We start from the raw sequence: 27,133 nt of genomic DNA on the forward strand, positions 1-27,133 counted from the left end.
AAAACCCTGCCGGGTATCCGACCGTTTCTAGGAAGGAGGCTGGGCTTCTTCCCTTAGCCCTGAGGCCCCTGCTGCCTGCTGGAGACCTGGGCCCTTGACAGATCCCATGACGCACTGCCCTGTGAAATTGTGCCCACTGTGCTGCCTGGGCCCCCACCCCACTCCCCAGTCTGGGCAGGACTTGTGTCACTAGTGGTTCTTCCCCTGGACCCAGCGTGGCTGGTGAGAAAGAGTGGGTTGTGGTTACTCTGGTCAGAGCTGGTGGCCTCCAAGGGCCCTCAGGATTCGTGTGGGGCTTAGCGTGCAGAACCCGAGAGCCTTCGGTGCCAGCTGGTGGCGGATGAGCGGCCCCCTCGTTCTGTCGGCACCACACTGCTACCCGAACAGCGTGACTTGCACCTTGCCTAGGCGTGCTGGCCGCGAGCTGCCCTGCCCAGGCCTGGGGTGGCCTCCGGGCGGGCGAGGATGGAGTCCGGCTGGACGTGGAGTTCAAATTGCCCTCTTCCACCCTCTCCCCGCGCTGCCCAGACTTGGCCGCGCGGCCGGGGGGCTGGACAGACCATGCTCCAAGGGGCCACGGGGAGCTGGGCTGACCAGCGAGAGCACAAGCCCCCACCTCGAGCCACGGTCCGGCTGCTGAGACCGCTCAGAGAGCGTCCGGAGGCCAGCGGCCCGCCCTGACGGTTCTGGTTGCCAGGAAAGGCGGTGGCTCCACGGTGTCCCAACCCGCTGGCGGGGCGGGCCCTGGCCAGCGCGGCGTCACGCGGGCGGGGCGGCCAGAGTCCAGGGCGCCAGGGCAGCGGCCGGAGTCCGATGGCGGCGGAGCAGGACCCCGAGGGGCGCGCGGCGGCGCGGCCGCTGCTCACCGACCTGTACCAGGCCACCATGGCGCTGGGCTACTGGCGCGCCGGCCGGGCGCAGGAGGCGGCCGAGTTCGAGCTCTTCTTTCGCCGCTGCCCGTTCGGCGGAGCCTTCGCCTTGGCCGCGGGGCTGCGCGACTGCGTGCGTTTCGTGCGCGCCTTCCGCCTGAGGGACGCAGGTAGCCCCGCCCCGGGCAGCCCCCGGGCCCGGCCGCCCCGGCGAGCCCTCGCCCACCACGGCCTCTGTCGCCCCCAGACGTGCAGTTCCTGGCCTCGGTGCTGCCCCCAGACACAGACCCCGCGTTCTTCCAGCATCTTCGTGCCCTCGACTGCTCCGGGGTGACAGTGCGGGCCCTGCCCGAGGGCTCCCTCGCCTTCCCCGGCGTGAGTCCGAGGGGAGCGGGACACGGGGGATGGGCCAAAGCAGGGCCGGGCGGCGCCGAGCTGACAGCCCGCCCCGCAGGTGCCGCTGCTGCAGGTGTCCGGGCCGCTCCTGGTGGTGCAGCTGCTGGAGACGCCGCTCCTCTGCCTGGTCAGCTACGCCAGGTGGGGCCCGGGCCGCCAGGTGGGGCCTGGGGCGGGACACCGGCCTCCGCCCGAGGCCGGAAGCCTGGGCTCCCGGAGAAGGAGCGCGGACTTCCGGGCCCGGACCTGTGGGGCGTGGCCCGTGGGGGCGGAGCGCTGGGCCGGGACCCTGGCACGGCCCTCCAGCTCACGCTGCTCGGGTTTTCGGGTTTTCGGGAGAGGCCCCGCTCTGGGCGGCTTCTCGGCCCTCACCGCGGGTCCCCTGCCCCCTTGCTCCCGCAGCCTCATCGCCACGAACGCCGCGCGGCTTCGCCTGATCGCAGGGCCGGAGAAGCGGCTGCTGGAGCTGGGGCTTCGGCGGGCTCAGGGCCCCGACGGGGGTCTCACCGCCTCTACCTACAGCTACCTGGGCGGTGAGGGCCAGGAGACGGAGGCCTGGTTTGGGGGAGGAGGAGGCCAGCCCTGAGACTCCGTTCAGTGCCTGAAGTCCCCCAACTTTGCCTGATGCCCTGACCCAGGCTTCGATGGCAGCAGCAACATGCTCGCAGGACAGCTGCGGGGCGTGCCGGTGGCCGGGACCCTGGCGCACTCCTTCATCACTTCCTTTTCAGGCACCGAGGTGCCCCCTGACCCGGTCAGTACCCCTGTCCCCCCAGCTGGACTCCAGAGGGCAGACCCCCAAGCCGAGCCCTTCCCGGGAAGCAGGAGAGGCCAGTCCCTGCTCTGCGCACAGGCAGATACCACGCCTGGCCCACCCTAGCCACCCCGGGCAGGTGGTCTCAGTGCGGCACTGGGAAGCTGGCAGGCAGGTGGCTCAGACTCTCTGCTGGGGTTGAACCAGTCCGCACCCTGCGCTCTGGGTCCTCCATCCTTCACTAACCCTTCTCCATAGATGTTGGCTCCAGCGGCTGGTCAGGGCCCCAGGGTGGACCTGGCCGCCTGCGTGGAGACGTGGCTGGAGCGTGTCTGTGGCCACCTGGGGCTGGGGGTGCAGGAGCCACACCGGGGTGAGCGGGCAGCCTTTGTGGCCTATGCCCTGGCCTTTCCCCGGGCCTTCCAGGGCCTGCTGGACACCTACAGTGTGCGGAGGTGAGGCCCGGGCATCCCCCAGGGTGGGCTCAGCAGAGCAGCAGCAGACCCCCTACCCCCATGTCCCCACCTGCAGGAGTGGTCTCCCCAACTTCCTGGCTGTAGCCCTGGCACTGGAGGAGCTGGGCTACCAGGCAGTGGGAGTGAGGCTGGACAGTGGCGACCTGCTTCAGCAGGCTCAGGAGACCCGCGGCGTCTTCCGAACCGTGGCGGCCCAGTGAGTCCCCCTGGGAGGGGCTTTGCCTTCTGAGAGACCCCCTCCGGTTCAGGAATATTGGGATGGGACAGAGGGAGGGAGGGACCGTGCCTCTCCCACCGTGATGCTCTCTGATGTGCTGCTACCTCAGTAGAGATACTGCAGCCTTGGCAAGGAAGCTGGGGTGGGCTCGCTCAGGGGCCCATAGGCACAAAGGCCAGAGCCAGTGTGGCTGAGGGCAGATTATCAGGTGGCGGGGAGACGGCACGACTGGGTTGGGAGGGGGCCGGGCGAGTCAGGAACATCTGAGGGGCTGCCCCCGTCACAGGTTCCGGGTGCCCTGGCTGGAATCCATCCCCATTGCTGTCAGCAACAACATTGACGAGGAGGAGCTGGCCAGGCTGGCCCAGAAGGTAGGCGGGGCAGGGGCAGCCCAGAGGGTGGCTCGGGGGCCCTGGGCCTGCAGATGCTGGCCGAGCTCAGTGCCCCGCCCCCCCACCCCCCTCCAGGGCAGTGAGGTGAACGTCATCGGCATCGGTACTAGCGTGGTCACCTGCCCTCGCCAGCCTTCCCTGGGCTGTGTCTACAAGGTGGAGACAGGGTCCGGGGCCCAGTGGGGATGGGCTGGGGATGGACCATGGGTCCGGGGCCCAGTGGGGATGGGCTGGGGATGGACCATGGGTCCGGGGAGAAGGGTCCAGCTAGCTCAGCACCCTGTCCCTGTAGCTGGTGTCCGTGGGTGGCCAGCCGCGGATGAAGCTGACTGAGGACCCCGAGAAGCAGACATTGCCTGGGAGCAAGGCTGCCTTCCGGCTCCTGGGCTCCGATGGTGAGGCCCCTCCCACCCTCCGCAGTTCAGCTCAAGGCCCCAGGCCCCGTGCATGCCTGGCGCCCTCACATGCGCACGCACACAGGGGCTCTGCTGTTAGACGTGCTGCAGTTAGCAGAGGAGCCACCTCCCCAGGCTGGCCAGGAGCTCAGAGTCTGGCCTCAAGGGACCCAGGAGTCCTGTACCGTGAGGCCGGCACACGTGGAGCCGCTGCTGCGACTCTGGGTCCAGCAGGGACAGGTGACTGCCCTTAGCCAGCCCCCCCCTTAGCCTGCACCTTCAACTCAAATCAAGCTGGGACACCTGACCTCGAGCCAGCCCCTTCCTCCCTCTTCTCCCCAGCTGTGTGAGCCCCTCCCATCTCTGGCCGAATCTAGAGCCTTCGCCCAGCGGTCCCTGAGCCGTCTGAGTCCTGCCCACAGGCGGCTTGAGCAGCCTGCACTGTACCAGGTGGGTGTAGGGCCCACATCATCAACCTGCCCTGTGCCCTCTCTCCCCCAACGGCCACCCATCGTCCCCCCTTCCTCCCTGCAGGTGGCGCTGTCTGAGAAGCTCCGGGCCCTGGTGGACAGACTGAGTGCCAGAGGTGCCCTCTGAGAATCCCCTGCTGGGAGCTGCCTGAAATTAACATGAGTCACTCACTATCCCCACAGCTTGTCATGTGTCATTTCTTCGCCCAGTCTGCCACTCACTGGACCCCCAGGGCTTCCCAGGGTGGGCTGGAGTCAGGAATCAGCATGAGGGTTCATCCTCCCAGGGAAGACCCTGGCCCGGCCAGGGCAGGTAGGCAGCCCCGTGCTGAGGCCTGAGGTCGGCTAAGGCCGGGGGTGGGGGTTGGTATCTGAGGCTTGGGGAGCTGGACTGTAGGAGCAGATCCGGGGCAGGACAGGGCAGGGCTGTGGGGAAAGGGAGGGGGCTTTGGTGCCCAACTAGGAGTTGGGGGGGTTACTGGAAGACCTCTCCATGCTAGAGGCTCGAGGAGGGGTGGGAATGAAGTGCCAGACGGAGGGGCTCCGGGATTCCCCCCGGGCGGGGCGGGCTCGGTGGGACACCTCAAGCTTCCCCAGCCAAGGAGAGGCCTGGGTGTCCCCTGCCACTGCTGCTGCCAGCTGTGCGGGACCCTCTGCCCCTGGGCTCCACCCATCTGGCTCCCTGTCGGCCCTGGCACCTGTCACGGCATGGACTAGGCCTGGGCCCTGGGGACCCAGCTCCTGCCCCTGCAGTCCTGGGAAAGGAGAGGCGGGCTCGGGTCCTGCCTGCACTAGAGCTGGTGAAGGTGAGGGAGCAGGACTGGCTCAGCTCTGGGCACCTGGCCAGGCTCCTGGGCTGGCCCTGCCTCTGTGTGGCAGGCTCGTCAGGTCTCCACCGGCTTTGGCTCCGGAGGAGCCACTCAGGAGAGAGGTTTGAGGCTCTGCAGGACAGAGGGCGGGGCCGGGGCCTCTCCCGCCCGGGTGGGGGACACAAGCAGGCGAGGGCATGGGGGAATGCTGACTGCCCAGGGTGCTTCCCGGAGCGCTTCTGCCTGCCCAGGTACTTGGCCAGACCAGCTCTTCTGGCTCCCCTGGCCCAGGCTGGGCAGTGGCCGCTGCGCTGCTGGGTGAGGGTGACAGTGGGGATGTGGGGCAGAGGCCCGGTCAGGCCAGCCCTGGGGAGCAGGAGGTTTGGAGAGAGATACAGACTCCGCTTGCCGCCACACACACACAACAGAACATGCACCAGGCCCCAGGTACCCACAGGTCACCCCTTCTGAGCTGTGCACTTCCTCAGTGCCAGGACCCAGACACTCGCCCCCCACCACCACCGTGATCCATCCGGTGGTGTCAGTCACCTGCAAGGGCACCTGGGAGGCACAGGGCAGCTCCTCTTGCTTCCGGCTCCAGCCCAGGGCTGCTCCGAATCATCCACATGCCCGGGATGTCCGGCCGGGTCAGGATGCAGAGAGGAGAGCCCAGCCCCTGGCCGCAAGCGCAGCCTGGACCTGACGGCTTCTTTAGCGCTGAGTCAGGCGAGGCCTCAGCTCAGGGCTGGGCCCAGACTTCGAAAACCTGCTGGGGCCTCCTCAGAGCTCTCCACACCTGCCCAGGATTCCCTGCCCAGACGGGTCGGAAGTCAGGGTCAGGGACCCTTCCCCACCTCCCCTTGCAGATCCACTGTCTCCCAGGGACCTTGCTTGCCCCTTTCCCAGGGCCTGGTGGGCAGAGCCTAGGCTGGCCACTCACCAACAACGGTCTGGGCGAGAAGACCCTTCAAAAGCCCCTGCGGGCACCACACTTGGGGACACCCCCGTGTGGCTCCCCGACCTCCCCCCCCCCACAGAGCATGCACACGCACACGCACGCACACACACCCACACGCCGCCACGCCTGTCCCTGGGCCCGCCTGCCTGGGGCCTGCTTCTAGGTCAGGCCTGGGCACGGCTTCTGGGAGGACCAGTGCCAGGCACTGCAGGCTGGGCCCGGCTGAGCAGCTCAGTGTGTGCGGCGGCCATGGCTGGGGGCGCGTGGGGCTGGGCCCAGGGGGCCCCCGTGGGAGCCCTAACCCTGACGGCTCTGGCTGAAGGGATCCGGGCCAGCCAGGGGCAGCCCCCGGGACCCCCTTCCACCGGCCCTCAGCCCGAACCTGAGCTTGAACGCGGGGTAGAGCCTGGGCGGGCAGCCGCCATTCCCCCAGCTGGCAGTGAGCCCTTCTCCCAACCTCCTGCCCAGGAGCCAGCCCCTGAGGGACCTGGTCGTTGTCTGGTGAGCAGGAGGGATGCCTGGGCGGTAAAGGGGGACGGAGCTGGGAAACAACAGAAAGGCGCGGGGGCTTTGTCGAGAGCTGGGACGGGGTGAGGAGGAAGAGAGTGGGAGAGGCAAGGGGGTCTCATAGGCTCCCCTCGCCCCCACTCCCAGACTCCCCAGAGTTCCTTGGAAGAGGGGGCCCTTGCAGACCTGGCGGCGTACACGGCTGCCTGTCTGGAAGAGGCTGGCTTTGCGGGAACGCAGGCAACAGCACTCACCCTGTCCTCAGCCCTGGAGGCCCGCAGGGAGCGGCTGGAGGACCAGGTTCGCCCCGTCCCCTCCCTGCCCTCAGAGTCCCCCGCCTGGTCCCCTCCAGGGTTGGGGGTTGGAGGGAGCAGCCCCCTTCAGGCCGCAGCTGCTTGGTCAGGGTACCGAGGGTAACGTGCAGGGGTCACGGAGACTGGACCACTGACGTCCGCCCCTCCACGCCAGGTGCACGGCCTTGTGCGAGGGCTGCTGGCACAGGTGCCCAGCCTGGTGGAGCGGAGGCCCCAGCGGGTGGCCCTGCGAGTGCTGAGCACGCTGGCCCTGGAGCACTCTCGGGACGTGGTGTGCGCACTGCTGCCGTGCTCACTGCCCCCTGACCGGTAACCCGCCCCGCCCCGCCGGACGCCGCATCCCCCGCGGCCCGGCCCCGACGCAGCTTCCTTCCCCTTTCCGGCTTGCTGTGGAGACTGGCCCAGGGTGGGGGGGGTCATGGCGGGGCAGGGCCTTCCCTGCCTTCCGCTCCTGCCTCTCATCCACTGAGGGTCCTCAGTGCTGGGTTCCGGGCTTGGGGCCTGCCTTCTCTCTCCCGGTCTCTGCTGGAGCCCAGCCTGGCGGGGTGTGCTTCTGAGCAAGCCAGGTGGTTGCTGCACCCCAGCGCCCCTGGCTCTTTGGTTAGTCCGCCCCAGGAGAAGTTATCTGTGGTTTTATTCTCTACTGTGATTGTTCATAATGCCAGGTTTGCTTCACCACTGCTGGCCGAACAGGGTTCTGAGTGGTCCCTGCCGGGCAGCTGATCTTGCAGACTTGGCTCTGTTGTGGTCTGCACAGATGCCACTTATTTTGTTTCTCTGGGATTGCGGGGTTGATCACCTGCCCCTCCTCCTGCTGGAGTCCTAGTGGCCGCCTCCCCGATCTGGAGACTCCCCTCATCCCAGTGCCAGGCCCTGGCTCACATGCCCCGTGCCCCCAGGGCGGCAGCCGAGCTTTGGCGCAGCCTGAGCCAGAACCAGCGCGTGAATGGGCAGGTGCTGGTGCAGCTGCTGTGGGTGCTAAAGGGCTCGGCCAGATCCCAGCTGGAGGCACTGGCGGTAGGTGGCATTGCCAGGGGACTCCCCGGGCCCTGGCCCAAGGGGACAGGAGAGTCTGGCCTCAGGGGGTTGGGGGCAGCAGGCTCTCACCCGAGTCACACCCATCCATAACGTCTCTCAAGCACAGAGGCTTTGTCCTCGCCCTGTCTGCGTGCGGTGTCTGAGCCTGAATGAGCCCCTTGTTCCATAGGCCACTCGCGCCCTTGGGGAGATGCTGGCTGTGTCCGGCTGCGTGGGTGCCACACAGGGCTTCTACCCGCACCTTCTCCTTGTGCTGGTCACACAGCTACATGAGCTGGCCCGGGACCCATGCCCCCCTGACATCCCCAAGGTTTGGGCCCCATCCCACCAAGGGCTACCGTACAGCCACGCCAGGTGAGGGGTGCACACCGGGGGGAGTGAGGGCTGGGCCAGTGCCCTCCCGGCCCTCACTGCCCATTCGTCTGCTGCCCCCCCAGCTGCACGGTGGAGGCCTTGAAGGCCCTGCTCACCGGGGACGGCTGCCGCACGGTGGTCACGTGCATGGAGCAGGCTGGAGGCTGGAGCAGACTGGCGGGAGCCCACACCCACCTGGAGGGAGTCCTGCTGCTGGCCAGGTGCAGGGCAGGGCTGTGCGATAAGAGGCAGGGACGTGGGGGTTGTCGGGTAGAGGCTTCTTGAGGGGCGAGGCCGGAAGCGGAGGGAGAGCTCCCATTTCCGCCCCATCACAGTGCCATGGTGGCGCATGCCGACCACCACCTGCGAGGCCTGTTCGCAGACTTGCTGCCCCAGCTGCGCAGCGCGAAAGATGCACAGCGCCTCACGGCTATGGCCTTCTTCACCGGAGTGAGCCCGCTTCCAGGATGGGTGGTGAGGGGTGACCATGGACTTGGGCCCTAAGCGGCCGGGCCGGCACGGGAACGCGAGCGTGCTGACCCTGTGTCCCCCCGCCCAGCTGTTGCAGAGCCGGCCCACCGCACGGCTTCTGCGGGAGGAGGTCATCCTGGAGCGGCTCTGCGCTTGGCAGGGCGACCCCGAGCCCACCGTGCGCTGGCTGGGCCTGCTGGGCCTCGGCCACCTGGCGCTGGACCGCGGGAAGGTGAGGGGCACGACTGGGCGGGGTCTGGGCGGGGTCTGCGAGGGGTCTCCCACGAGTCCCTGTCCCTGCAGGTGCGTCACGTGAGCACGCTGCTGCCCGCGCTCCTGGGCGCGCTAGGCGAGGGTGACGCGCGGCTCGTGGGCGCCGCACTGGGGGCGCTGCGGAGGGTCCTGATGCGGCCGCGGGCGCCGGTGCGGCTCCTGAGCGCGGAGCTGGGACCGCGCCTCCCACCGCTTCTGGACGACGTGAGCCCGGCCCCGCCCCGCCCGCCGTCACCACCCCCTCCCCAGGCTCTCCCTGGGTTCCCCAACCAGGCCCCACTCCTGGCCCCCAGATCACGCCCCCAGACGGCAGCCGTCCGGACACCCTCTCCCTGCTGGCTCCGCCCTGACCGCGCCCTCCTATGCAGGCCCGGGACTCGGTCCGCGCCTCGGCGGTCGGGCTCCTCGGGACGCTGGTGCGGCGCGGCCGGGGCGGGCTCCGGGTGGGGCTCCGCGGCCCCCTCAGGAAGCTGGTGCTGCAGAGTCTCGTGCCGCTGCTGTTGCGACTGTACGACCCCAGCCGGGACACCAGTGAGGTCAGCCCCCCCAAGACTGTCCCATGGCTGTCTCCATCGGGCTCCACCCACCCCCACGACAGCTGCCTCTCCAAAGATTACAGGTCAGGGACTTCCCCCAGGACCTCAGGTGCAGGTGACATGCGCAACCAGGTTCCTGGTCTTTCCTGAGCCGCCTGCTCCTCCACCCCTCATCCTGGCCACCTCCCCCCTCCCAGGCCATTTCTTGCCACTTTCTGGACTCCTAACCTTGCTCCCTTCCCCTGTTCCAGAGCTCAGAGTGGACCCTGGCCCTCTGTGACCAGGCCCTGCGCTGGGGCCTGCTGGAGGAGATGGTCACCGTGGCCCACTGCGACAGCCCTGAGGCCCTAAGCCGCATCTGCCACCGCCTGGTCAGTGGGGGGAGGGCAGGGACAGTGAGGGGGTATGGCCAGCTGCCCACTTGGTCCAACATACACCAGGGCCACTCCCCCCACACTGAGTCTTCCCACCCTTCCAGTCAAGGTGGTGGCAGGTCTAAAGCCTCGGGTCCTGATGCCATGTCCTGGGGGATCCCCAGGGTCCTCAGCCCCTGGGCTCACCTCTGCGGCCTCCTTTCCATGCAGAATTGGCCCTCCGGTCCTGCCATGAGCTCTTCTGTCCCCAGGTTCAGTGGTACCCAAGTCACGTGCCCCGCTTCCTGAGCCAGACCCAGGGCTACCTGCGGAGCCCACAGGACTCCCTGCGCTGGGCAGCTGTTGTGCTCGTGGGTAAGGCAGTCCTGGTGTCACACTGTCCCTTGCACCTAGGGCTCTGGGAGCTGGGCCATGCTGTGGGCATGGGGCCAGCACTCAGGGTTTGCTTTGGTCCAGGCTTCCTGGTCCATCACTCAAGCCCCAGCCACATCAACCAGGACCTGCTAGACAATCTGTTCCAGGGTGAGGACCCGACTCACCGGGGCATGGGGTTCCGGAAAGGTGGTGGGCGCTAGGGCGGAGCGGATGGGAATGGATGGATGGAGGGCTGGGGCCCTGGGGCCCTCCCGCCCCATGAACTGCCCTGTCCCCACAGACCTGGGGCAGCTGCAGGGTGACCCTGAGCCCACTGTGGTGGCAGCGGCACAAGCGTCCACCCAGCAGGTGGTGCTGCTGGCTCAGGTGCAGCACCCTCCCTGCCGTGGGCGCCTCCTGGGCCTCCTGCGCCTTCCCTGCCTGGGCCGGCGCCACGCCCACCCTGCCCGGCCCCCACCAGTCTACAGACAGCCCGTTTCAGCACCACCGGAGCCCTGCTGGCCCCTGGGGCTGCTCAGGACCAGGCTGAGCCCGACTGGCCCACCCTCCGGGTGGGAGCCAGGGTGCTGAGTCTGGCACCCCACCGCCCTGTGGCCAGTCTTGGCAGGGGCAGATCTGCAGAAGAGGCCCCCCCTTGAGGGGCACCCTGGGCTCGGTGCTGGGCACCAATGCCTGCCCCCCAGAGCCACGCAAGGCCTGTTGCACACAAAGACCCCTCTCCGGGAGCTCACCCCCCAGACAGCCCTGCGACCTAGAGGGGGCACGCACCTTCTGACGGAGCACCATTTCACCCTCAGCCTCTTGCCTCGTGTACCCCTGGGTCCATCTGTCCCCCCTCAGCCCCCTGCCTGGATGACACCTGACCTCCCGGGCCGAGGCCTGGTGGGGGACACTGTGAAGCTGGCACAGCCCTGGGAGCCGGTGCCGTGATAGGCTGCCCTCTGCCTGGGCCCTCCCGGCCACCCCAGCAGCCCATCAGCCCTTGTCACGTGCTCCACTCCTCGCGGGCCATGTCCTGGCCTGAGGTTCTGAGGTTCCTGGCCAAGAGCACTGATCTGTCCTCCGGTCCACACCCGCTGCCCCGCAGCCTGGCCCCATTCCTGCCCCTGCCCTCCCACTTACCATGTCAGACCCCACCTGGGCCTTCTCCGGAAGCTGTCCCCTGACCTCCCCACTGGACACCACAGGCCTGAGATGACACCTGCGGGCTCGGGTGTGGGCTGCCAGCATTTGCAGCCCACCAGGCCGAGCTGTCGCGCTGGCACCCCAGCACCCTGCTCAGGGCTGAATGGAGGCGTGACTGGACGTGTGGGGAAGAGGCCCCTGGGGACGCCTCCGAGGCCGTGACCCAATCCGTCCAGACCCTGGACGGGCGGCTTCCTCCACCTTGAGGTGTCCTCTTGCCCTTTCAGGGCCCCCAAAGCTGCCTCCTCAGAGGAGGCGGCCTCAACTCACACAGCCTCTTGAAGGCTGGGGTCCTGCCCATCCCTGTGGAAAGCGTTTAAAATAAACACACAGATCCTAGGGGTTCAGCGTCTGTCTGGGGCCTGGGTCCGGGCCAAGGCAGGGTTCTGATGAGCTGGGCCTGGTCCGAGATCGGGCTCGGGCTAAGATTACAAGGAAGACAGCACGTAGCCAGGAGTTTGGGTCAGCTCCGGGGTGGGCGGGAGGTCAGGCAGGCTTCACCCTGAGCTGAGAAGCTGTGCTTTGGGCCTGCGCGTGCCGCATGCCGAGCCGATGGGGTTGGAGCTCAGCAGGAAGGGGTTGGCGTCTCCTTGTAGGTCATTCCCAGGGCAGGGGAGGCTCAGGCCGAGGGCACTGGTCTGCGTGAAGCCAGGGGCATGGTTTGGGGTATTGGTTCAGCTTCTCCAAAGCAGATGCCAAAACTGGATTAAACTACGAGAAATATATCGGGGTACACGCTGGAGAGGCCAGGAGGCTGTCAGACCCCCGTGAAGGAGAGGAGGAGGGAAGGAAGGGAGGTTGGTGGGAATGTCCTCAGGGGGTTCTTCAGCCTGTCACCCATCAAGGAGGCTCCAGCTCCCAGGCGTGGGGGTCCCTCCGCAGCTTTCACGGCTGCAGGCGGGGTCCACGAGGAGTATCCTCACAGCCGCCTGACTTGGTCTGGGTCTGGGCCTGGGCTCAGCAGGAGCCTGGTGGACCTCAGTGGCAGCCCCCATGGGCAGAAGCAAGCCTGGCCCCCACTGCTTGCAGCCCAGGAGCCAGAAGCTGGGTGGGCATTTGATGCCCATTTCCCCCACCAGGCACACGCTTGTCCCACTGCAGAGCACAGCTGGGCAGGCTAGCGGCAAACCCCACAGTGATGCCCACTGGAAAGGAGAGCCCAGCCTCAGATGAGGGCTCGGGCAGGCAGCACCCCGCCTCTTCTCGCGACGCCTCCGTGATGCCTGGGCTTCTTAGGCCTGGGAGTCCGTACTCCTCCCTGTAGCAGGCCACTTGGAGTGCAGGCTTCTCTTGCATGATGCACCTGCCTGCTCACAGTCTTGTGTGCACCTGCCTTGCCGTGGTCCCCTGCCCCATCGCCGGAAGCCCTGCTAGACTCCCTGCTTGCCAGGTGTTAGGTTCACTTAGAGCCTGTTGCTTTGTCCTGGGAGTGTGACCCTTCTCGGGGATTTCTCTGCTGGGATCCTCAGGGAGGCTCCAGGTGGATCAGTGCTGCCATAGCCCTGCTCCCAGGTGAGCATCGCTGGTCTGTGAGTGTCCAGGCTGACCAGGTCCATCAGATCTGCCTGCAGAGAGCCCATCTCCCACCATGGGGCTAGGATCCGGGTGCGCTCCTTTCCACAGAAGGCCCCCCTGACTTGGTCTTCATGCTCAGATACTCTCAAATGAGCTCTCACTGGAAATCTCAGGGCACTGGTGGTCCTGGAGCCTGAGGGCCAATAGTCAGAACCTCCAAAGGGGGCCTGGGAGGGGCTGACCAGGACCTAACTTATCGCCTGGATTTCTAAGGCCTAAGCTGTTCCAGTCCTGTTCCCCTTGGTTTTGCCTTTCAAGTCCCCTTAATGAGGTTCCCAAAGGAGGGGCGTGGGCCCTGGTGAACACAAACAGGCTTGAGAGGCGTCCAGCTTCTCCTCTCCCTGTGTGAGGGGTAGATTTCTAGGGGTTTCTTTTTGTTTTTTTAAACATTTATTTATTTATTTAGGCTGCGCCAGGTCTTAGTTCGGCACACGGGATCTTTGTCACGGCATGTAGGATCTTTTAGCTGAGGCATGAGGGCTCTTGGTTGCAGCATGCGGGCTCTTTAGCTGCGGCATGCATGCAGGATCTGGTTCCCCAACCAGGGATCGAACCCGGGCCCCCTGCATTGGGAGCACAGAGTCTTACCCACTGGACCATCAGGGAGGTCCCTTCTAGCAGTTTCCGTACCGGGATCTGGGATGTTTGGGGAACGCTCTGTGTTTTTCTTTATTATAAATTTATTTATTTATTTTTGGCTGCATTGGGTCTTCGTTGTGGTGCGCGGGCTTCTCATTGTGGTGGCTTCTCTTTGTTGCGGAGCACGGGCTCTAGGCACGCGGGCTTCAGTAGTTGTGGCGCACGGGCTTCGTTGCTCCGCGGCACGTGGGATCTTCCCAGACCAGGGCTCGAACCCGCGTCGCCTGCATTGGCAGGCGGATTCTTAACCACTGTGCCACCAGGGAAGTCCCGAACCCTCTGTTTTAATATTAATTTTACTGTTGGCCTTGATCCTGAGTATTCTCGGGGGTTAGTGTCCCAGCCGCAGCTGGGCCGACCATCCCTTCTCTTTAGTCCTGAGGCTGCAGGGCGGCGGTGAGCCTGACAGGAGGGGAGTGCGGCTTCCCCCGCCTTCCGCCCAGCGGAGGATGGCAGACTGGCTCCCACGGGGAGAGGCAAATTTCTCCTGGCTGTTCAAGCTCCAAGATGGGAATAACTTCCTGGCTGAATCAGTTACTATCTCTCCTTGCACGTGGGGCCATTCCACCCCCGCCCCCCCCAACCCAGGGAGCTCAGGCTGTCTGGTCCAGGGAGGCTCTGAGCCCTCCGGGGGCCCAGGGACTGCGGCTCAGGGGCCCGGAGGCCTCCTCTCGAGAGACTTACCTTTGAGCGAATTAATTTGGATGAGACACACCCCAAAGGCCAGTTTCTCTGGTTCGGGTCACTTCCCTGGGGCCCCAGTGCAGCCCCAGGAGTGCAGATCTGTCTGCTTGTCAGTACACCTTTTCTCTGTCCTCTCTGCAGCCCCGGAGGGCAAGAACGGGCCCCCGCTACCTGCATCAGTACGTTCTCAAGTTCCCTGAGGCAGACAGAGAACCATCCTGAGGGCTGGAATCGCCCTGTCCCGTTCTTTCCAGGCCAGCCTGCTGGGGGAGGGGGCCAGGAGCCCGGCCACGTGGCTGCTCGCTCCGGAGTGGTCAGGTGCAGCACAGGGAGCGCCCCCTCAGCCCCACGGGAGAGATGCCTGCTCTCAGCCCCCCGGTCCCTCCCCATGCGGAGGCACCATCCCCATCGCTGCCCCGACCCCTGACATAGGGCCCCTCAAAAGCTCAGTGAGCATTTTCCCTTTGTTCATCACATTTATTGGCTTTCCTCAACTCCCAGGCCTTGTGGTGAGCTGCTCACATGGCTGGGTGTGGCTCCAGGCAGCTAGGTGGGCATGAGCTCTGCCCAGACTAGAGAGCTGCCCTGCGGGCGGACTGCAGGCTAGCAGAGCCGGCTCAGCCTGAATAGCAGAGCCAGGCAGGCGTAAAGCGCATACGCACAGCCCTGGGCCTCCGGTTTCCAGCACACCTGGGGGGCGCCCACCTGTGGCTCAAGGCCGCACTCCTCCAGCAGGACCCAGGTGGGTGCCTCTGAGTCCCAGCTGCTCCCCAGGAGCTCGGGCGGCAGGGACACGGCCCTGCGCTCCTGCCATGGGGTGCTCTGCTCCAAAAGGCTCTCCACCTGGCAGAACAGGGTGGGAGGTTGTCAGAGGGGGCCCCCAGGCTTCTGGCACCACCCACACCACCCGATCCCAGATGCACTGGGTCCGCACCTCCGGCACAGCCCCTCCCCTACAAGCTGGGCCCTCTCACCAGTTTGAACGCCCCCGACAGGGCCCCCATCTCCAGCACCTCAGCCAGCAGCACGTGCTGGGTTGCACTCAGCACTGGGGAGAGACCTTGTGTGAGAGGGGGTTCCGGAAGGCCAGCTAGGGAAGCCCACATTCCTGCTCCCTACCTGCCGCACCCCCAGAGCCCCTCACCAGCTAGAGCTTGCAGCAGGTAGAAGACGGGGCCGGCAAGTTCCTCTTCCAGCCTTCTGGAGGAGGACACCAGGCACTGGAGGACAGCACCCACCGGACCATCCCGAGGCTCCAAAAGCCCTCCACGCAGGCCGTGCTCCAGCTGGGGGTAAGGGCATGGGGCGGGCGGGTGAGCGGGGGCGGGGGGGGGCGGGGGCGGGGCGCAGGCACCAGCTCGCTCACCCCTCCCGCCCCAGCTTGCCCCGCACGCCCCACCCAGCTCGCTCACCGACTCATCCAGGGCTTGCAGGGCGGCCTCGTCCCGCAGCACCTGCCCGAGGGCCCCCAGCAGCTGCCCACAAGGCTCCTTGGACAAGCCCTCCAGGCCCACGGCCCAGGCCCCCACTTCTGCCTGCAGGCCCTGGAAGTCTTCGGTGGTCGCCAACCGGTCCTCCACGGGCCCGTCTGTGGGGACAGGGCTGCCATTGCCCAGGTGCCCACACGGCCCCGGGGAGCCCTGGTTACGGAGGGCAGACCACAGGGGGGCAGAAGGGGAGCCCACCAGGGGGGTGGCCAAGAAGGTACTGACCCGACAGGAACTTGAAGTGGACAGAGAGGAACCTTATGGAGGTGAGGCAGGAGGACCACGGCAGCTGGTCACCTGCAATGTAGGAGGGCCCGTAGCCTGGACGAGGCAGGGCTGGTCAGTGCAGGGGTGGGTCCCCGAACCAGAGAGGGCTGAGGCCTCCCCTCGGCCCTCACAGCCTGTCACCACCGCCCCAGTACTGGCAGCCCAGGACAGGGAGCAAGGTCTAACCAGGCTGGTGTCAGCCTGTCACCGTGTCACCCGTGTGTGTGTGTGTGTGTGTGTGTGTGTGTGTGCGTGCGTGCGTCCCCCGGCTGTGCTGTGCTGTGCTGGGCAGGAGAATGCCTCAACAGCTCGTCCCATTGCCCAGGTCCGCAGGCCTCACCGTGCTGCTGTGGCCTGAAGGTCGTCTGCTTCTTGTCCGGGAAGAAGAGGATGTCTGGCAGCCAGGCGGGAGCAGAGATGGGGAAGCAGGTTGGCGGAGCGCCTGGCATCTCCCTCCCAAGCTGGGGGCCCCTGCGCAGTACCCCCTTTGTGCCCCAACCTCCCAAATGCCAGAGCAAGGGACCCTCGGCCACCCCAACCCATGAGGTTATGCAACCAGATGCCCCCAGTGACCCCTGGTGGCTCTTCCAGGCCTCTTTGCCTCTCTGCCATGGAGTCTGGGCCCCAGAAGTCACCCTGATCCTGGCTCACCCCAGTCAGAGCCAATAACCAGCTGGGCCACCCGAAATGCGAGGATGCTGCCCGAGGGGATGGTGACCATCTTCTTCTGGCTCAGGTGGCCCTCGCCTGTGCCCTGAGGGATGGATATGGGCTCAAGACTGGGCTCTGGGTTATGGGGCCAGATGTAACAGGGTGCTGGTGGCAGGGGTCTACCCCACTGCCTGGGGACACTGCCCTCCTGCCTCCCCAGCCCGAGCCCACTGCGGGACCTATGCCGCACACCTGCAGGCACATGGCTCCCGGAAGTGCAAACTGGCCTGAGCCCTCCTGCTTTTGGGTCCGGGTGACTTCCACCTCCTTCTGTGTCTGCAGCACCTCGGTCACGACGAACACGTCATCCCCACGATTCCGCAGCTGTTGCAGGATTTTGTGCTCAGGCTGCCGCAAGCGCCTGTGGTGAGCAGACCAATGGGAAGCTCGCAGGGGTGCAACCTGCCCTCCCCTCCCCCTGCCACGGGACGGGCTTCCCTCCCCTGGACCTCAGCCTTTGTGGCCATGGGGGGTGGGGGCGGTGACACGGCCGAGGAGACCAAGAGCTCTGTGGATGCCCAGGCACGGAATACCCATCATTCTCTCCCTGGTGCTCCCGACAATGTTTGTGAGTGGCTGGGGTGCAGGAAGAAAAGACAAGTTCCAGCGGGGACGGGCGGACACCTGAAGACCTCTGGAGGGGCCCACCCCTTTGGCCGGTCGCTCACCTGGCTGCTGTCTCCCTCCACTCCCTGCCGCTCCCCGGGTTCAAATCTCATGTCTCCACTCTGAGCTAATGGTCCTTCTCACCAGGGTCCCTGTGTCGGCTCCACCCCAGCAGCCCAGCCTCCTCGCAGTGGGACTTGGTCTGACCCCTGACCCTAGGGCCCTGCCTGGCCGCCCTGGCCCGCAGGACCTCTGCAGCCTCCTTCCCTGCCCACTGGTCCCAGCACGCCCCTGCCTCTGGGACTTCCCTCAGCCTGGCAGAGACCCCCTGTGACTCCTGATGCCCCGAGGTCCTGACCCAGAGGCTGCCCAGTTTCAGCAGGGCCCCGCCACCCCGGGGCTCACCTCTCCCGATGCATGGCTTCCCAGGTGTTGGGGGCCACTCGCAGCATGCACACGTGCATCGAGGTGCTGGAGCTGCCCGACACCGCGGCCCCACCTGACAGCTTCCCCTGTCCTGGGGCCGCCAGCTCCACGCTGCCCTGCAGCTGCCCGTCCACAGCGTCGTGGAAACGGAAGGTGCTGCCACGCTCCACAGCTGCAGCAAGACCAGAGCTGAGGCCCGGCCCACCAGCCGCCACCTGTCCGCCCGGGCGGAGGGGCCTCTGAAAAGCGCCTGCCCCCGGAAGCAGAGAGCCCAGAGGCCCAGAGCAGGTGGCAGCGGGCCTGCCCACTCCTCCCCCCACCCGACCCGTGGCTCTGACTCAGTGCCAAGCGGGGTACCTGGCTCCGGGGCGTCGGGCTCCAGGATGTCCCTGATGGACAGGTTGACACGTGTGTAGCGGTGTCTCCAGAACCGTGAACTCGAGGACCTCCTGCCCAAAAGGCAGTAGAGCTGGAAGCTGGTGGAGCTCTGCAGGCTGTCCACAGGGGTGAGCTCTCCACTGTGGTCCAGCTCCCGGACCACGCTCTTGACCACCCTCGCAAAGGCCGATGCCATGCTCCTGAGGCGGGCAGCTGGGTCAGGCCTTGCACCCGCAGGACTGGAAGAGGGCGGGCGGAAGAGGGGGAAGGTAGGTACTTGGACATCTCCAGTGATGGGGAGCTCTTTCCCTCCAAAGCAACCCTGCTTGGCTAGTCCTGGGGTGCTCTGACTGGCAGAAAGCGCTTGCTGCTGACTATCACCCAACACGAAAACAAGCAGAAGTACACCCTGCCATCCACTCATCCGCCTCTCCAAGGGGCCATGAGCACCTCCAGGGTGGGACGTCATTCACAGCCCTCAGTGGGACTCAGGCCATGCACACCATCTGTTCTGTGATCAGAGTGCCCACGTGAAGCCCAAGAAAGCCCTGGGACTCAGCGCTTGGGGCGGGGAGGGGGCAGCCCTGGCCACCCACCAAGGCCTCTTGTCACTTTGTCACTTCAAGGCTTAGGGCTGCTCACGAAAAGCAGCCACTGAGGAAGGGCAGGGCAAGGCTGGGGCCTTGGAGTGACCCCGGGCCACTGTTCTGTCTGCTGTAGCAGCTGAACCCCTGGCTGAGGTGTTCAGAGGGCAGGGGAGGAAACAGAAGCCATCACTTCCTGGGCAGTTGGTGCAAAGGCCCACAGCAAGGCCCAGCCAAAGTGTCCCCAGCTCCTAGACGTGTCCTCCAGGGCTTTCTCTGCGCCCAAAGCTCCGTGAGCCACTAGTCTGTCTTCAGGGGTCAGAAGCCAATGTGGGCCTGACTCAGGACCCAGGACATCTGGGCTCCAGTCACGGGGGCCAGCCCTTAGGAAGCCTCTGAGCTTCAGGGCTGGTCTGAAGTCTGAGAGTGGGCCAAGGAGCACCTAGAGGGCCTACCAGGAGTTAAGCCCAAACTAGCCGGGCTGGGGAGGACACCCCCTTCCCAGAGGCCTGGGGCTTCCCCAAGCCGGCCTGGGATTGCGAGTCCTGGGGGGCTTGGGGAAGCCGCAGAAGGGTGCCCGTACCAGGTCTCCACCCAGGGGAGCTGGCCTCCCCCCACCCAGCACTAGGGAGAGCCCCACCCCGGAGCCAGGGCAGGCAGTGGGGTGCGGCGTGCAGGGGCGGGGAGCAGCTCACCGTGACCGTGACTGTTGGCGTGCCCGTGCCCACAAAGCTGAAGCCAGGCCGCTCTGCTGGCTGGGATCGGAGGGCTCTGCCCCGGAGCTGCCGAGCGAGCACACAGCCCAAAGGTCCCCAGATCCAAAAGTGAAACCTCGGCCGGCCTGGCACAGCGACAGTCCGGAAACACCCCATGTGAGCCTGCCCCGCAGCCCGGGCGGGGGTAGGGGAGGGTCAGGGTGCGCCAGCTCGTGCCCTACCCGCTGCTGCCTCGAACTGCTGGGCACCAACTGCTGGGCACTTCTTCAGTCCTTCTCTCTGGAAACTCTGGGTCACGGCAAAGGGTCTGAAGAGACATTTCCTCAAAGAAAATGTATTGCTACAAATGGCCAACAAGCGCACAAAAAGATGCTCACACCATTAGCTGTCAGGGGACTGCAAATCAAACCACAGTAAGATGCAGCTTCACACCCCGTAGATAACTGTATAAAAGGGAAGTAACAAGTGTTCGGGAAGATGGGGGGAAACTGGAGCCTCACACACTACTGGGAACGTAAAAGGATGCAGCTGCGGCCGTGCAAAACAGTCTGGCAGTTCCTCAAAAAGCTAAACAGAGAATTACCATTAGATCTCATTCATTCCACTGCTAGGTGTGTATTCAAGAGAAGTGAAAACATATGTTCACGCAAAAACCTGCACATGGATGTTCCCACAACATTACTGTTAACAGCCAAAACGCAGAAGCACCGCAAATGTCGGTCTGTGGAAGCACAGACAGAATGTGGTCAGTGCATACGATGGGAGACACACGATGGTGTGGTGCTCGGTCATACAAGGGAATGAAGTTGTGACTCACGGCACAATGTAGGTGGACCTCAAAACATTATGCCAAGTGAAAGAAGGCAGACATGAAAGACAATATCTCACGTGATTCATGTATGCAAATTGTTTAGAACAGGCAAATCCGTAGGGACAGAAAGCATATTAGTAGTTGCCAGGTGCTGGGGGGAGAGGGATGGGGAGTGACACAGCCTCTTTTGGGGAGATGGAAATGTTCTCAAGTCGATTGTGGTGATGATTGCACAACTCTGAATATGCTAAAAACCCCAGAGTTTTACACTTTTAATGGGTGAATTGTATGGTATGTGAATTATATCTCAATAAAGCTGTTACTTTGAAAACCTGAAGCCAAGTAACAACATCCAGGCCTGTCTCAGGTTCTCAACACCCTTAGTCTCCTGGGCTGCTTGCGGATCACGTCCAGTGCAAGGCAGCCAGGAGCCCCGTGTCCCCTTTTCTCCACCACCCCACCGCCACATCCTGCCTCTGGGCCCTGTGACACTCCGGAGCCCGCACCAGGGCCCCTGCCAGTTGGCTGGCCTGAGACTCACCCCGCAGGCTCCGCCGCATGCATTCATTCGAGCCACGAGTGTTTATCAGCACCTGGTGCCATGTGCTCCTGCAGATGAGGGCTCTGGCCGTGAACGGGACAAGGGCCCCTCCAGGTAGAGCCGCTGGCAGCGGCCCCGATGCCAGTGCAGGGAAAGTGACTTCCTGGGGTGTGTGTTTTGGAATGTTGCAGTGACCCGGGGCTGAGTGAAGCGTGGACAGGGCATTGCTGCAGCAACTCCTCGTTCACACGCTCAGTTCTTTGGCAATAACCTAAACAAGAGGCACTGGGCTTGGTGAGTGGTTGTGTCACTAGGCTCCTGAGGGCAGAGTCAGCCTGAGAGGACAGGAAGTGAGTCCACTGGGGAGAAAAAGCAGAAGGAAGGTGGGCGGGGCTGGCCCTGCACCCCCTCCCTCTACCCCGTTTGGAGGGCTGGGGAGTACCCGGACATTTCCAGGGCCAGGAGGTGTGGGGCAACCTCCCATCTTCCTCACAGCCACTCTGTGATATGGGGGGGGGGGTGAGGCCTCCCTGGGCAACGTCTGGGCAGACCCTGGGGGTCCAGAGCCAGCTAGGACACCGCGCCCTTGGGGGGAGAACCGTGATCAGGGATGGGAGCCTGGGAGGGGGCTTCTGGCTGTGTGCGGGGAAAGGTCAGCACCTCTGGGAGAGTTCTAAGGAAGAGGAAGCTCACGGCAACCCGATGCCCCCCCCGCCCCCCCGGTGTGGGGCAGGCCCGGCCAGGCACTGCTGGGAACTGGGCAGAGGAGGCCACAGCCTCTGCCCTGGGAGGGCCGAGCCCCTGGGAGGAAGAAAGGTCGTAAGACCCAGGACAGCCCTTTGGAGGCAGCAGTTGGGATACCTCAGAGGACATGGGAGAGTGGGCTTAGGGAGAGGAGGCCTGAGGGCGTCCAGGCAGGGCCTCCAGGAAGGGACAGTGGAGGCCAGGACCGCATGAGACGGGGCTAGGGGGTAGTCGGCCTGAGGAACCCACCCAGCCCCGGCCATCGGGCATCAGGGACGGCCAGGGTCTGGGGAGGGGTAGGGGGAGCTGCGGGCCTCGGGCTCATCTGGGTCCGCGATGTGGGTGGTGCAGCCCGGGGGGCTGGCTCCACCCTGTGCCCGCCTCCCAGTGACACTTTGGGGGTTCCCAGGGTGCCGGAAGTCGGCGCCCAGGATGTTGGCAGCCGCGGCCCGCGGCCCGCGCCGCCGCGCCCCCAGGAGCCCGCGCGGGCAAGAGGCGCCCCGGAGGGCCCCGTGTGCCCGAGAGCCGCTCGGCCGGGAGTGAACAAACGCGGAGCGGGGGCCGAGAGGGTGCCAGACGCACTGAAGTCTCAGGAGTCCTTTCCTTTGAGAGTTGAGTCCCCGCGGGGCCTCCCTCCCGCTCGCCGCCCCCGCCCCGCTTGCTGGCCCGGACCCTCGGCGGCGGCTCGGACCGCCGGTCAGCAGGGCCTGTCCAGCAGGCGCTCAATCAACGCTCGGCGGATCGCTGGGCGACGGCGAGGCCCCAGAGCAGGGGGGTCTCGGATCCAGGGGCGCCCCGGGAGTCAGGAGGGGCGTAGGCCGCAGGAAGGGGCGGCAGAACCTGGGGGGGCAGGTGGGGAAACTGCCCCCCACAGGTCGGGATCAGCGGAGGCTCACGGTGCGTCCTGGGGGCCGGCGCGGGTGACTAGCGGTTCGCTCTGCCCACGCCCCACCTCCAGCCGCCCCTCCCCCGCACGGCCCTCCCGTCTTGTTTCCTTTTGGTCCTCTGTCCGGAGGCCTGCAGCATCCTGCCTGGCTCCCGGCACTTCCTGCTGACAGGGGTCGGGGGAGCGGCTCAGAACCCTGCCCCACTCCAACCGGTCCTCTGCAGAGGGAAGCGGCCCTATTGCTCTTGTTTCCGACGCTCCGAGCCTCACTTCACTTTGCCCCAGCTGAAGGAGGCTCTTACTGCTGGGATCCAGGCTTTGCTGGGCTGGGGGTGGTGGTGTCTCTTCCACCTAGGCAGGTTTGCCCAGTACTAGGGCATGTGGGAAATTGTGGTGGTGAGAGTCACACCATCCATCCACGGTGGTCCCTGAGAGCCTCGTGGAAATGCTGCCATCTAGGAAACAGTAGATTAATCAACTTTTCTCCCGAAAGGATCTGGTTCTGAGGCTCATGCTCTGCCGTGAGGGTGGAGGGTCAAGTGGGGGATTGGAGGCTGGGATGAAGGAGGGACCCACAGAGCCCTCAATGGCAGTTCTCGTCTACACTCACTTCCTGCCTCTCTCCCTCTGGGATAAAAGGCGAGGGGGTATCCATGGGGTAGTGGTCCCAGCCGGCCAACCACCTGTTCCCACGTGAGGGCCCGGTGAGTCAGGGTGCCTGACTCCCATCGCACGCAGACCTCCTGGAGGGAAGGAGATGGCAGGAGGGGGACATTCCCCAAGGGAGGTGCAGGCTGGGTTGGTGGAGGGGGGATGCAGACACTTTTGCAGGCCATAGAGCCAGGAGACAGGTAACAAGCTCAGGAAGGATTTGACATTTTGTGCTCGTGCCCTGGTAAAAGTGCATTCGGTACAGCTGCATTGCTTTCCCTTTACTACTCTCCCACGCCCTTCAGAGAGGCTGGTGCCTGGGGTAGCCTTCTGTGCTGGGGCTGGAGAGAAGGGGAGTGTCCAAGGCCAAGGGCAGACGTGGGTGGGGTGGCCAGGGGAACAGCTTGCAGCTCAGGAACGCTGCTTGGGCTAGGGTGGTGAAAAGAGCAGGAAGCTGGGTGTGGGAGAAGGGAGGAGAGCAGAGGGAGGTGAGGGGTGGCGGCGGGAGACAACTCCCCTGTGAGGGGAGAGAGGGAGAAGTCCATGGAAATGACCTTCCAGCAACAGGGATGTCTGTTCCTCAGCACTTGTTTGCTGAATGCCAGTAATGGAGTCCTTTTTATGGCCCCAGACCTGCACCTGGGCAGCCCTACGGGAAGGTCCACTGCGGGGAAGAGAGAAGAGATCACTCGGAGCGTGGGCAGCCAGCAAGAAGAGACCCCTGGAGGAGAGAGATGGCCAGGAAGTAGTTGGCCCAGGATGCGCAGGAGTCTGGGAGGGTGAGGCTACCGTGATTTGGGATGGGAGATTGACCCCCTTTGTGTTGGTCTCCTCATCCTTAAGACGGAAATGACAGGGTTGTTGTGAAGACTCAATGCATTAATATGTGTTAACGCTAGAATGGGGCCTAGGGACTTTCTTGCTGGGCCACTGGTTAAGAATCTGCCTTACCAACGCGGGGGACGCGGGTTCGATCCCTGGTCGGGGAACTAAGATCCCACATGCCGCCACGCAACTAAACCCACGTGCTGCAACTAGAGACAAGCCTGCAACCAAGAGCCTGCACAGCCAAAATAAATACATAAATAAATAAATAAGTAAACAAACACAGACCTGTGCTTTAAAAAAAAAAAAAAAAGGGGGCCTGGCATGCTGTAATGGGCTATAAACGTGCTCAATATTTTTGTTCCGTGTAAAGAACTCAGCACCTGACTTTAAAATTTTTAATTTTTATTGAAGTATAGTTGATTTACAATATTCTGTTAGTTTTTGGTATACAGCAAAGTGATTCAGTTATACATGTATATGTATTTTCATATTCCTTCCCATTATGGTTTTTTACAGGATATTGAATACAGTTCCCTGTGCTATACAGTAAGACCTTGTTGTTTATCTATTTTATATATAGTAGTTTGTATCTGCTAATCCCAAACTCCTAATTTATCCCTCTCCATCCCTTCCCCCCCAGCACCTGATATTTTTGTTCATAAGGCCTTCACGTGTTTCATTATCTCTTTTGGGGAGATTCTGAAAAGTGAAATTCCTCAAACGGTATTCAGGGTCTTGGCACGTGTTGCAAATTGCCCTTCAGAAAGGCTGTGCCAACATCCAAAAAGTGAATAGTGAAGTCTCTTCCCTTCACCCCCAAACACTGAAGGCAGACTGTTTAATCTTTGGCAGCTTGATGGACATCAAAGAGGTTTTTTTTTTTTAAATTTTATTTATTTATTTATTTATGGCTGTGTTGGGTCTTCGTTTCTGTGCGAGGGCTTTCTCTAGTTGCGGCAAGCGGGGGCCACTCTTCATCGCGGTGCGCGGGCCTCTCACTATCGCGGCCTCTCTTGTTGCGGAGCACAGGCTCCAGACGCGAAGGCTCAGTAATTGTGGCTCACGGGCCTAGTTGCTCCGCGGCATGTGGGATCCCCCCAGACCAGGGCTCGAACCTGTGTCCCCTGCATTGGCAGGCAGATTCTCAACCACTGTGCCACCAGGGAAGCCCCCATCAAAGAGTTTTAAGTGTAACTGTCAAGGTCCGTTTTAAGGAGTTAATCGTGACAGCACTTACATCCCACTTACAGTTTCACAACTCCAGGAGACAAACCCACAAACCTTGCCTCCTCTCAGCAAGTGGCTGGGCTCTCCCCTCCACCACCCCAGGACTGAAGTCCAGGAGCAGAGAGCTTGTCGGGCACAGAAGACAAGTTCAGTGCTAGACCCATGAATCCGTCAGTTTGTGCTAATAAATCACCCCAAAACCTAGTGACACAAACATCCACTGGTTTGCTCATAATTATGTGAGGTGCCCTAAATTATGACATTTAGGCTCATCTCTGCTCCACGTGGTGTCACCTGGGTTCATCGATTTTGTGGCTAGCTGGCAACCACTGGCCTCACGTGTTTGGCAGACGGCTGGCTGTCAAGAGGGTCAGTGGTATTAACTAGGCATGTGCTGTCCATCCTCCATCAGGCCAGCCCTGGCTCACTCATAAGGTGATGGCTGCAGGATTCTCAACAGAAGCAAGACAGGGCAAGTCCAAAGAAGTGCTTTTCAAGATCCCTGGTGGGAAATTCCCTCATTCTACGAGAACTCCCCTACCCTGCCCTCAGAGTTTTGCCAAGGTCTAAGGGTCTTACACAGTGTTCAGCTGGTGGGGCACGACCTGTGGCTCACCCCGTCTCACAGCCTGAGTGCAGGGGCCATTCTATTGCCTGGTCTTCCTAGCCTGGGGCCACCTCCGCCAAAGAAATCCCAGGGTGCCCACTGCTGTATGTTGAGTGGAGTAACACTGCCTCCCTAAGGTGGGTTCAGGTGCTGACCTAAGAGGCTGTGGGCTGCATCCTCACCTGCAGGAGACACAGTGCACGTGACCCCTTGAATCATTGGTGGCATATGTTTTACCTCTACATATGTTATAAACCCACAATACGTTTTTATTATTTTTGCTGTATCTATTTGTCTTTTAGAGAAAATAAGAAATGAGAATTAAAAAAAAAATTACTAACATATTTCTCGTTTCCTGTCCTCTTTCTTCATGTAGATCTGTCTCCATATTGTATCATTTCCCTTCAGCTCGAAGAACATTTTAACATTTCCTATTTTTCAGGTCTGTGCAGACACATTCTGTCCACTTTCTTTTTATTGTGGTAAATACATACAAGTTGTTATAATCATTTTTAAGTGTCCAATTCAGTGGCATTAAGTACATTCACAATGTTGTGCAACCCTCACCACTGCTTGTTTCCAAAACTTTTTCATCGCTCCAAACATAGACTCTCTACCCAAAAAGCAATAATTCCCCATTCCTCCTCCCCTCGGCCCTTGGTAACCTCTGATCTACTTTCTGTCTCTATAAATTTCCCTATTCTAGCTATGTCATATAAGTGGAATTTTGCCATATTTGTCCTTTTGTGACTGGCTTCCTCCATTTAGCATAATGTTTCTGAGGTTCATTTATGCTGTAGCATGGATCAGTACTTCATTCCTTTTCAAGGCTAAATCCTGTTCCATTGTACGGATATACACTGTTTATCCATTCATCCTCATGGACACTTGGGTTATTTCCACCTTTTGGTTATTGCGAATAATGCTCCCTCCAACAGTGGCACACATGTTTGAGTCCCTGTTCTCACTTCTTCAGGGTATATACCCGGAAGTGGAAGTGCTGGGTCAACCCGTAATTCTGTTTTTAACTTTCTGAGGAAACACCAGACTGTTTTCCACAGCGGCCATACCATTTTACACGCCCCAGCTCTATAGAGGGATTTACACACCTGGTTTTATACTTGTTTCCACTGATACACCAAAATCTTTCATGTTTTCAGAGGTTTAACACGTCTCTGTAGGGCCTCTTCGATCTTGGACGTTTCTTCTCCTGTCCTGGCCCGCGCAACAATAGAGTCTCTTGGGCCCTCATCCCACCAGGTCGCCCCTGCAGAACCCCCAGAGCCTAATTCTACGCGGAAGGAACTGCGCTGCAGCTGGGGTGGGGTCTGGGGTTCGGCCCCTCGCCCAGTCCCGCAGGGAACGAGAGCTCTTGGCGGAGAACCCGGCCAGAGCTGTACAGGGCAGTGACCACCTGCCGCAGCGCCCCCCTCCACACGGGCGGTGAGTACACTTCCCGGCGCTCCGTAGTGACGTTGCCCCTCCCCTAGCTCTGCGCATGCGTGACCCCGCCTCTCCAGCCGTTGCCAGGGCGACGGCGCATCTCTCCTGCTCCCGCTCCCCGCGGCCCGGCAGTCGCCCAGGCCTCGCCTCAGTGCGCAG

General features: G+C 63.0%; 3 protein-coding genes across 10 annotated transcripts; 2 read left to right on the forward strand and 1 right to left on the reverse strand.

Moving 5' to 3' along the window:
• The first annotated feature begins 561 nt into the window (after positions 1 to 561).
• NAPRT (nicotinate phosphoribosyltransferase) lies at positions 562 to 4,149 on the forward strand. 4 transcript variants are annotated; one of them, XM_036830229.1, is made up of 13 exons: positions 562 to 1,039; positions 1,117 to 1,244; positions 1,324 to 1,406; positions 1,668 to 1,798; positions 1,904 to 2,019; positions 2,278 to 2,474; positions 2,551 to 2,691; positions 2,999 to 3,083; positions 3,180 to 3,260; positions 3,397 to 3,499; positions 3,585 to 3,739; positions 3,818 to 3,949; positions 4,034 to 4,149. In XM_036830229.1, the coding sequence occupies exons 1-13, from the start codon at positions 814 to 816 to the stop codon at positions 4,094 to 4,096; spliced, it is 1,641 nt and encodes a 546-aa protein (XP_036686124.1). In that variant the 5' UTR covers positions 562 to 813; the 3' UTR covers positions 4,097 to 4,149. The 4 variants fall into 4 exon arrangements, 3 of the variants coding, with proteins under 3 accessions (XP_036686124.1, XP_036686127.1, XP_036686125.1); XM_036830230.1 differs by having other exon boundaries at positions 666 to 1,039; positions 3,842 to 3,949; XR_005017017.1 differs by lacking the exon at positions 3,585 to 3,739 and having other exon boundaries at positions 3,842 to 3,949; positions 4,034 to 4,057.
• Positions 4,150 to 5,936: 1,787 nt separating this feature from the next.
• Positions 5,937 to 11,497, forward strand: MROH6 (maestro heat like repeat family member 6). The gene is given in 15 exon segments (XM_036830223.1): positions 5,937 to 6,237; positions 6,391 to 6,543; positions 6,712 to 6,866; positions 7,457 to 7,574; positions 7,765 to 7,949; positions 8,033 to 8,170; positions 8,285 to 8,399; positions 8,509 to 8,652; positions 8,724 to 8,897; positions 9,062 to 9,229; positions 9,481 to 9,600; positions 9,855 to 9,957; positions 10,060 to 10,125; positions 10,259 to 10,442; positions 10,444 to 11,497. Coding segments are annotated over 15 exon segments (2,139 nt in total). The 5' UTR covers positions 5,937 to 5,985; the 3' UTR covers positions 10,508 to 11,497.
• A 2,738-nt stretch (positions 11,498 to 14,235) lies between these two features.
• On the reverse strand, positions 14,236 to 20,267 carry GSDMD (gasdermin D). 5 transcript variants are annotated; one of them, XM_036830228.1, is made up of 11 exons: positions 18,533 to 20,267; positions 17,916 to 18,175; positions 17,538 to 17,730; positions 16,719 to 16,887; positions 16,467 to 16,569; positions 16,156 to 16,209; positions 15,774 to 15,869; positions 15,474 to 15,649; positions 15,206 to 15,347; positions 15,036 to 15,109; positions 14,236 to 14,904 (listed from the first exon to the last, which is right to left on the reverse strand). In XM_036830228.1, exons 2-11 carry the CDS (start codon positions 18,130 to 18,132, stop codon positions 14,665 to 14,667), a joined length of 1,464 nt encoding a protein of 487 aa, XP_036686123.1. In that variant the 5' UTR covers positions 18,133 to 18,175; positions 18,533 to 20,267; the 3' UTR covers positions 14,236 to 14,664. The 5 variants fall into 5 exon arrangements, with proteins under 5 accessions (XP_036686123.1, XP_036686120.1, XP_036686119.1 ...); XM_036830227.1 differs by having other exon boundaries at positions 14,237 to 14,904; positions 19,216 to 20,267; XM_036830225.1 differs by having other exon boundaries at positions 15,774 to 15,845; positions 17,916 to 20,267.
• Between the last annotated feature and the right edge of the window lie 6,866 nt (positions 20,268 to 27,133).

The sequence above is a fragment of the Balaenoptera musculus genome, chromosome 17 (assembly GCF_009873245.2).
Source record: "Balaenoptera musculus isolate JJ_BM4_2016_0621 chromosome 17, mBalMus1.pri.v3, whole genome shotgun sequence".
Lineage (NCBI taxonomy): Eukaryota > Metazoa > Chordata > Mammalia > Artiodactyla > Balaenopteridae > Balaenoptera > Balaenoptera musculus.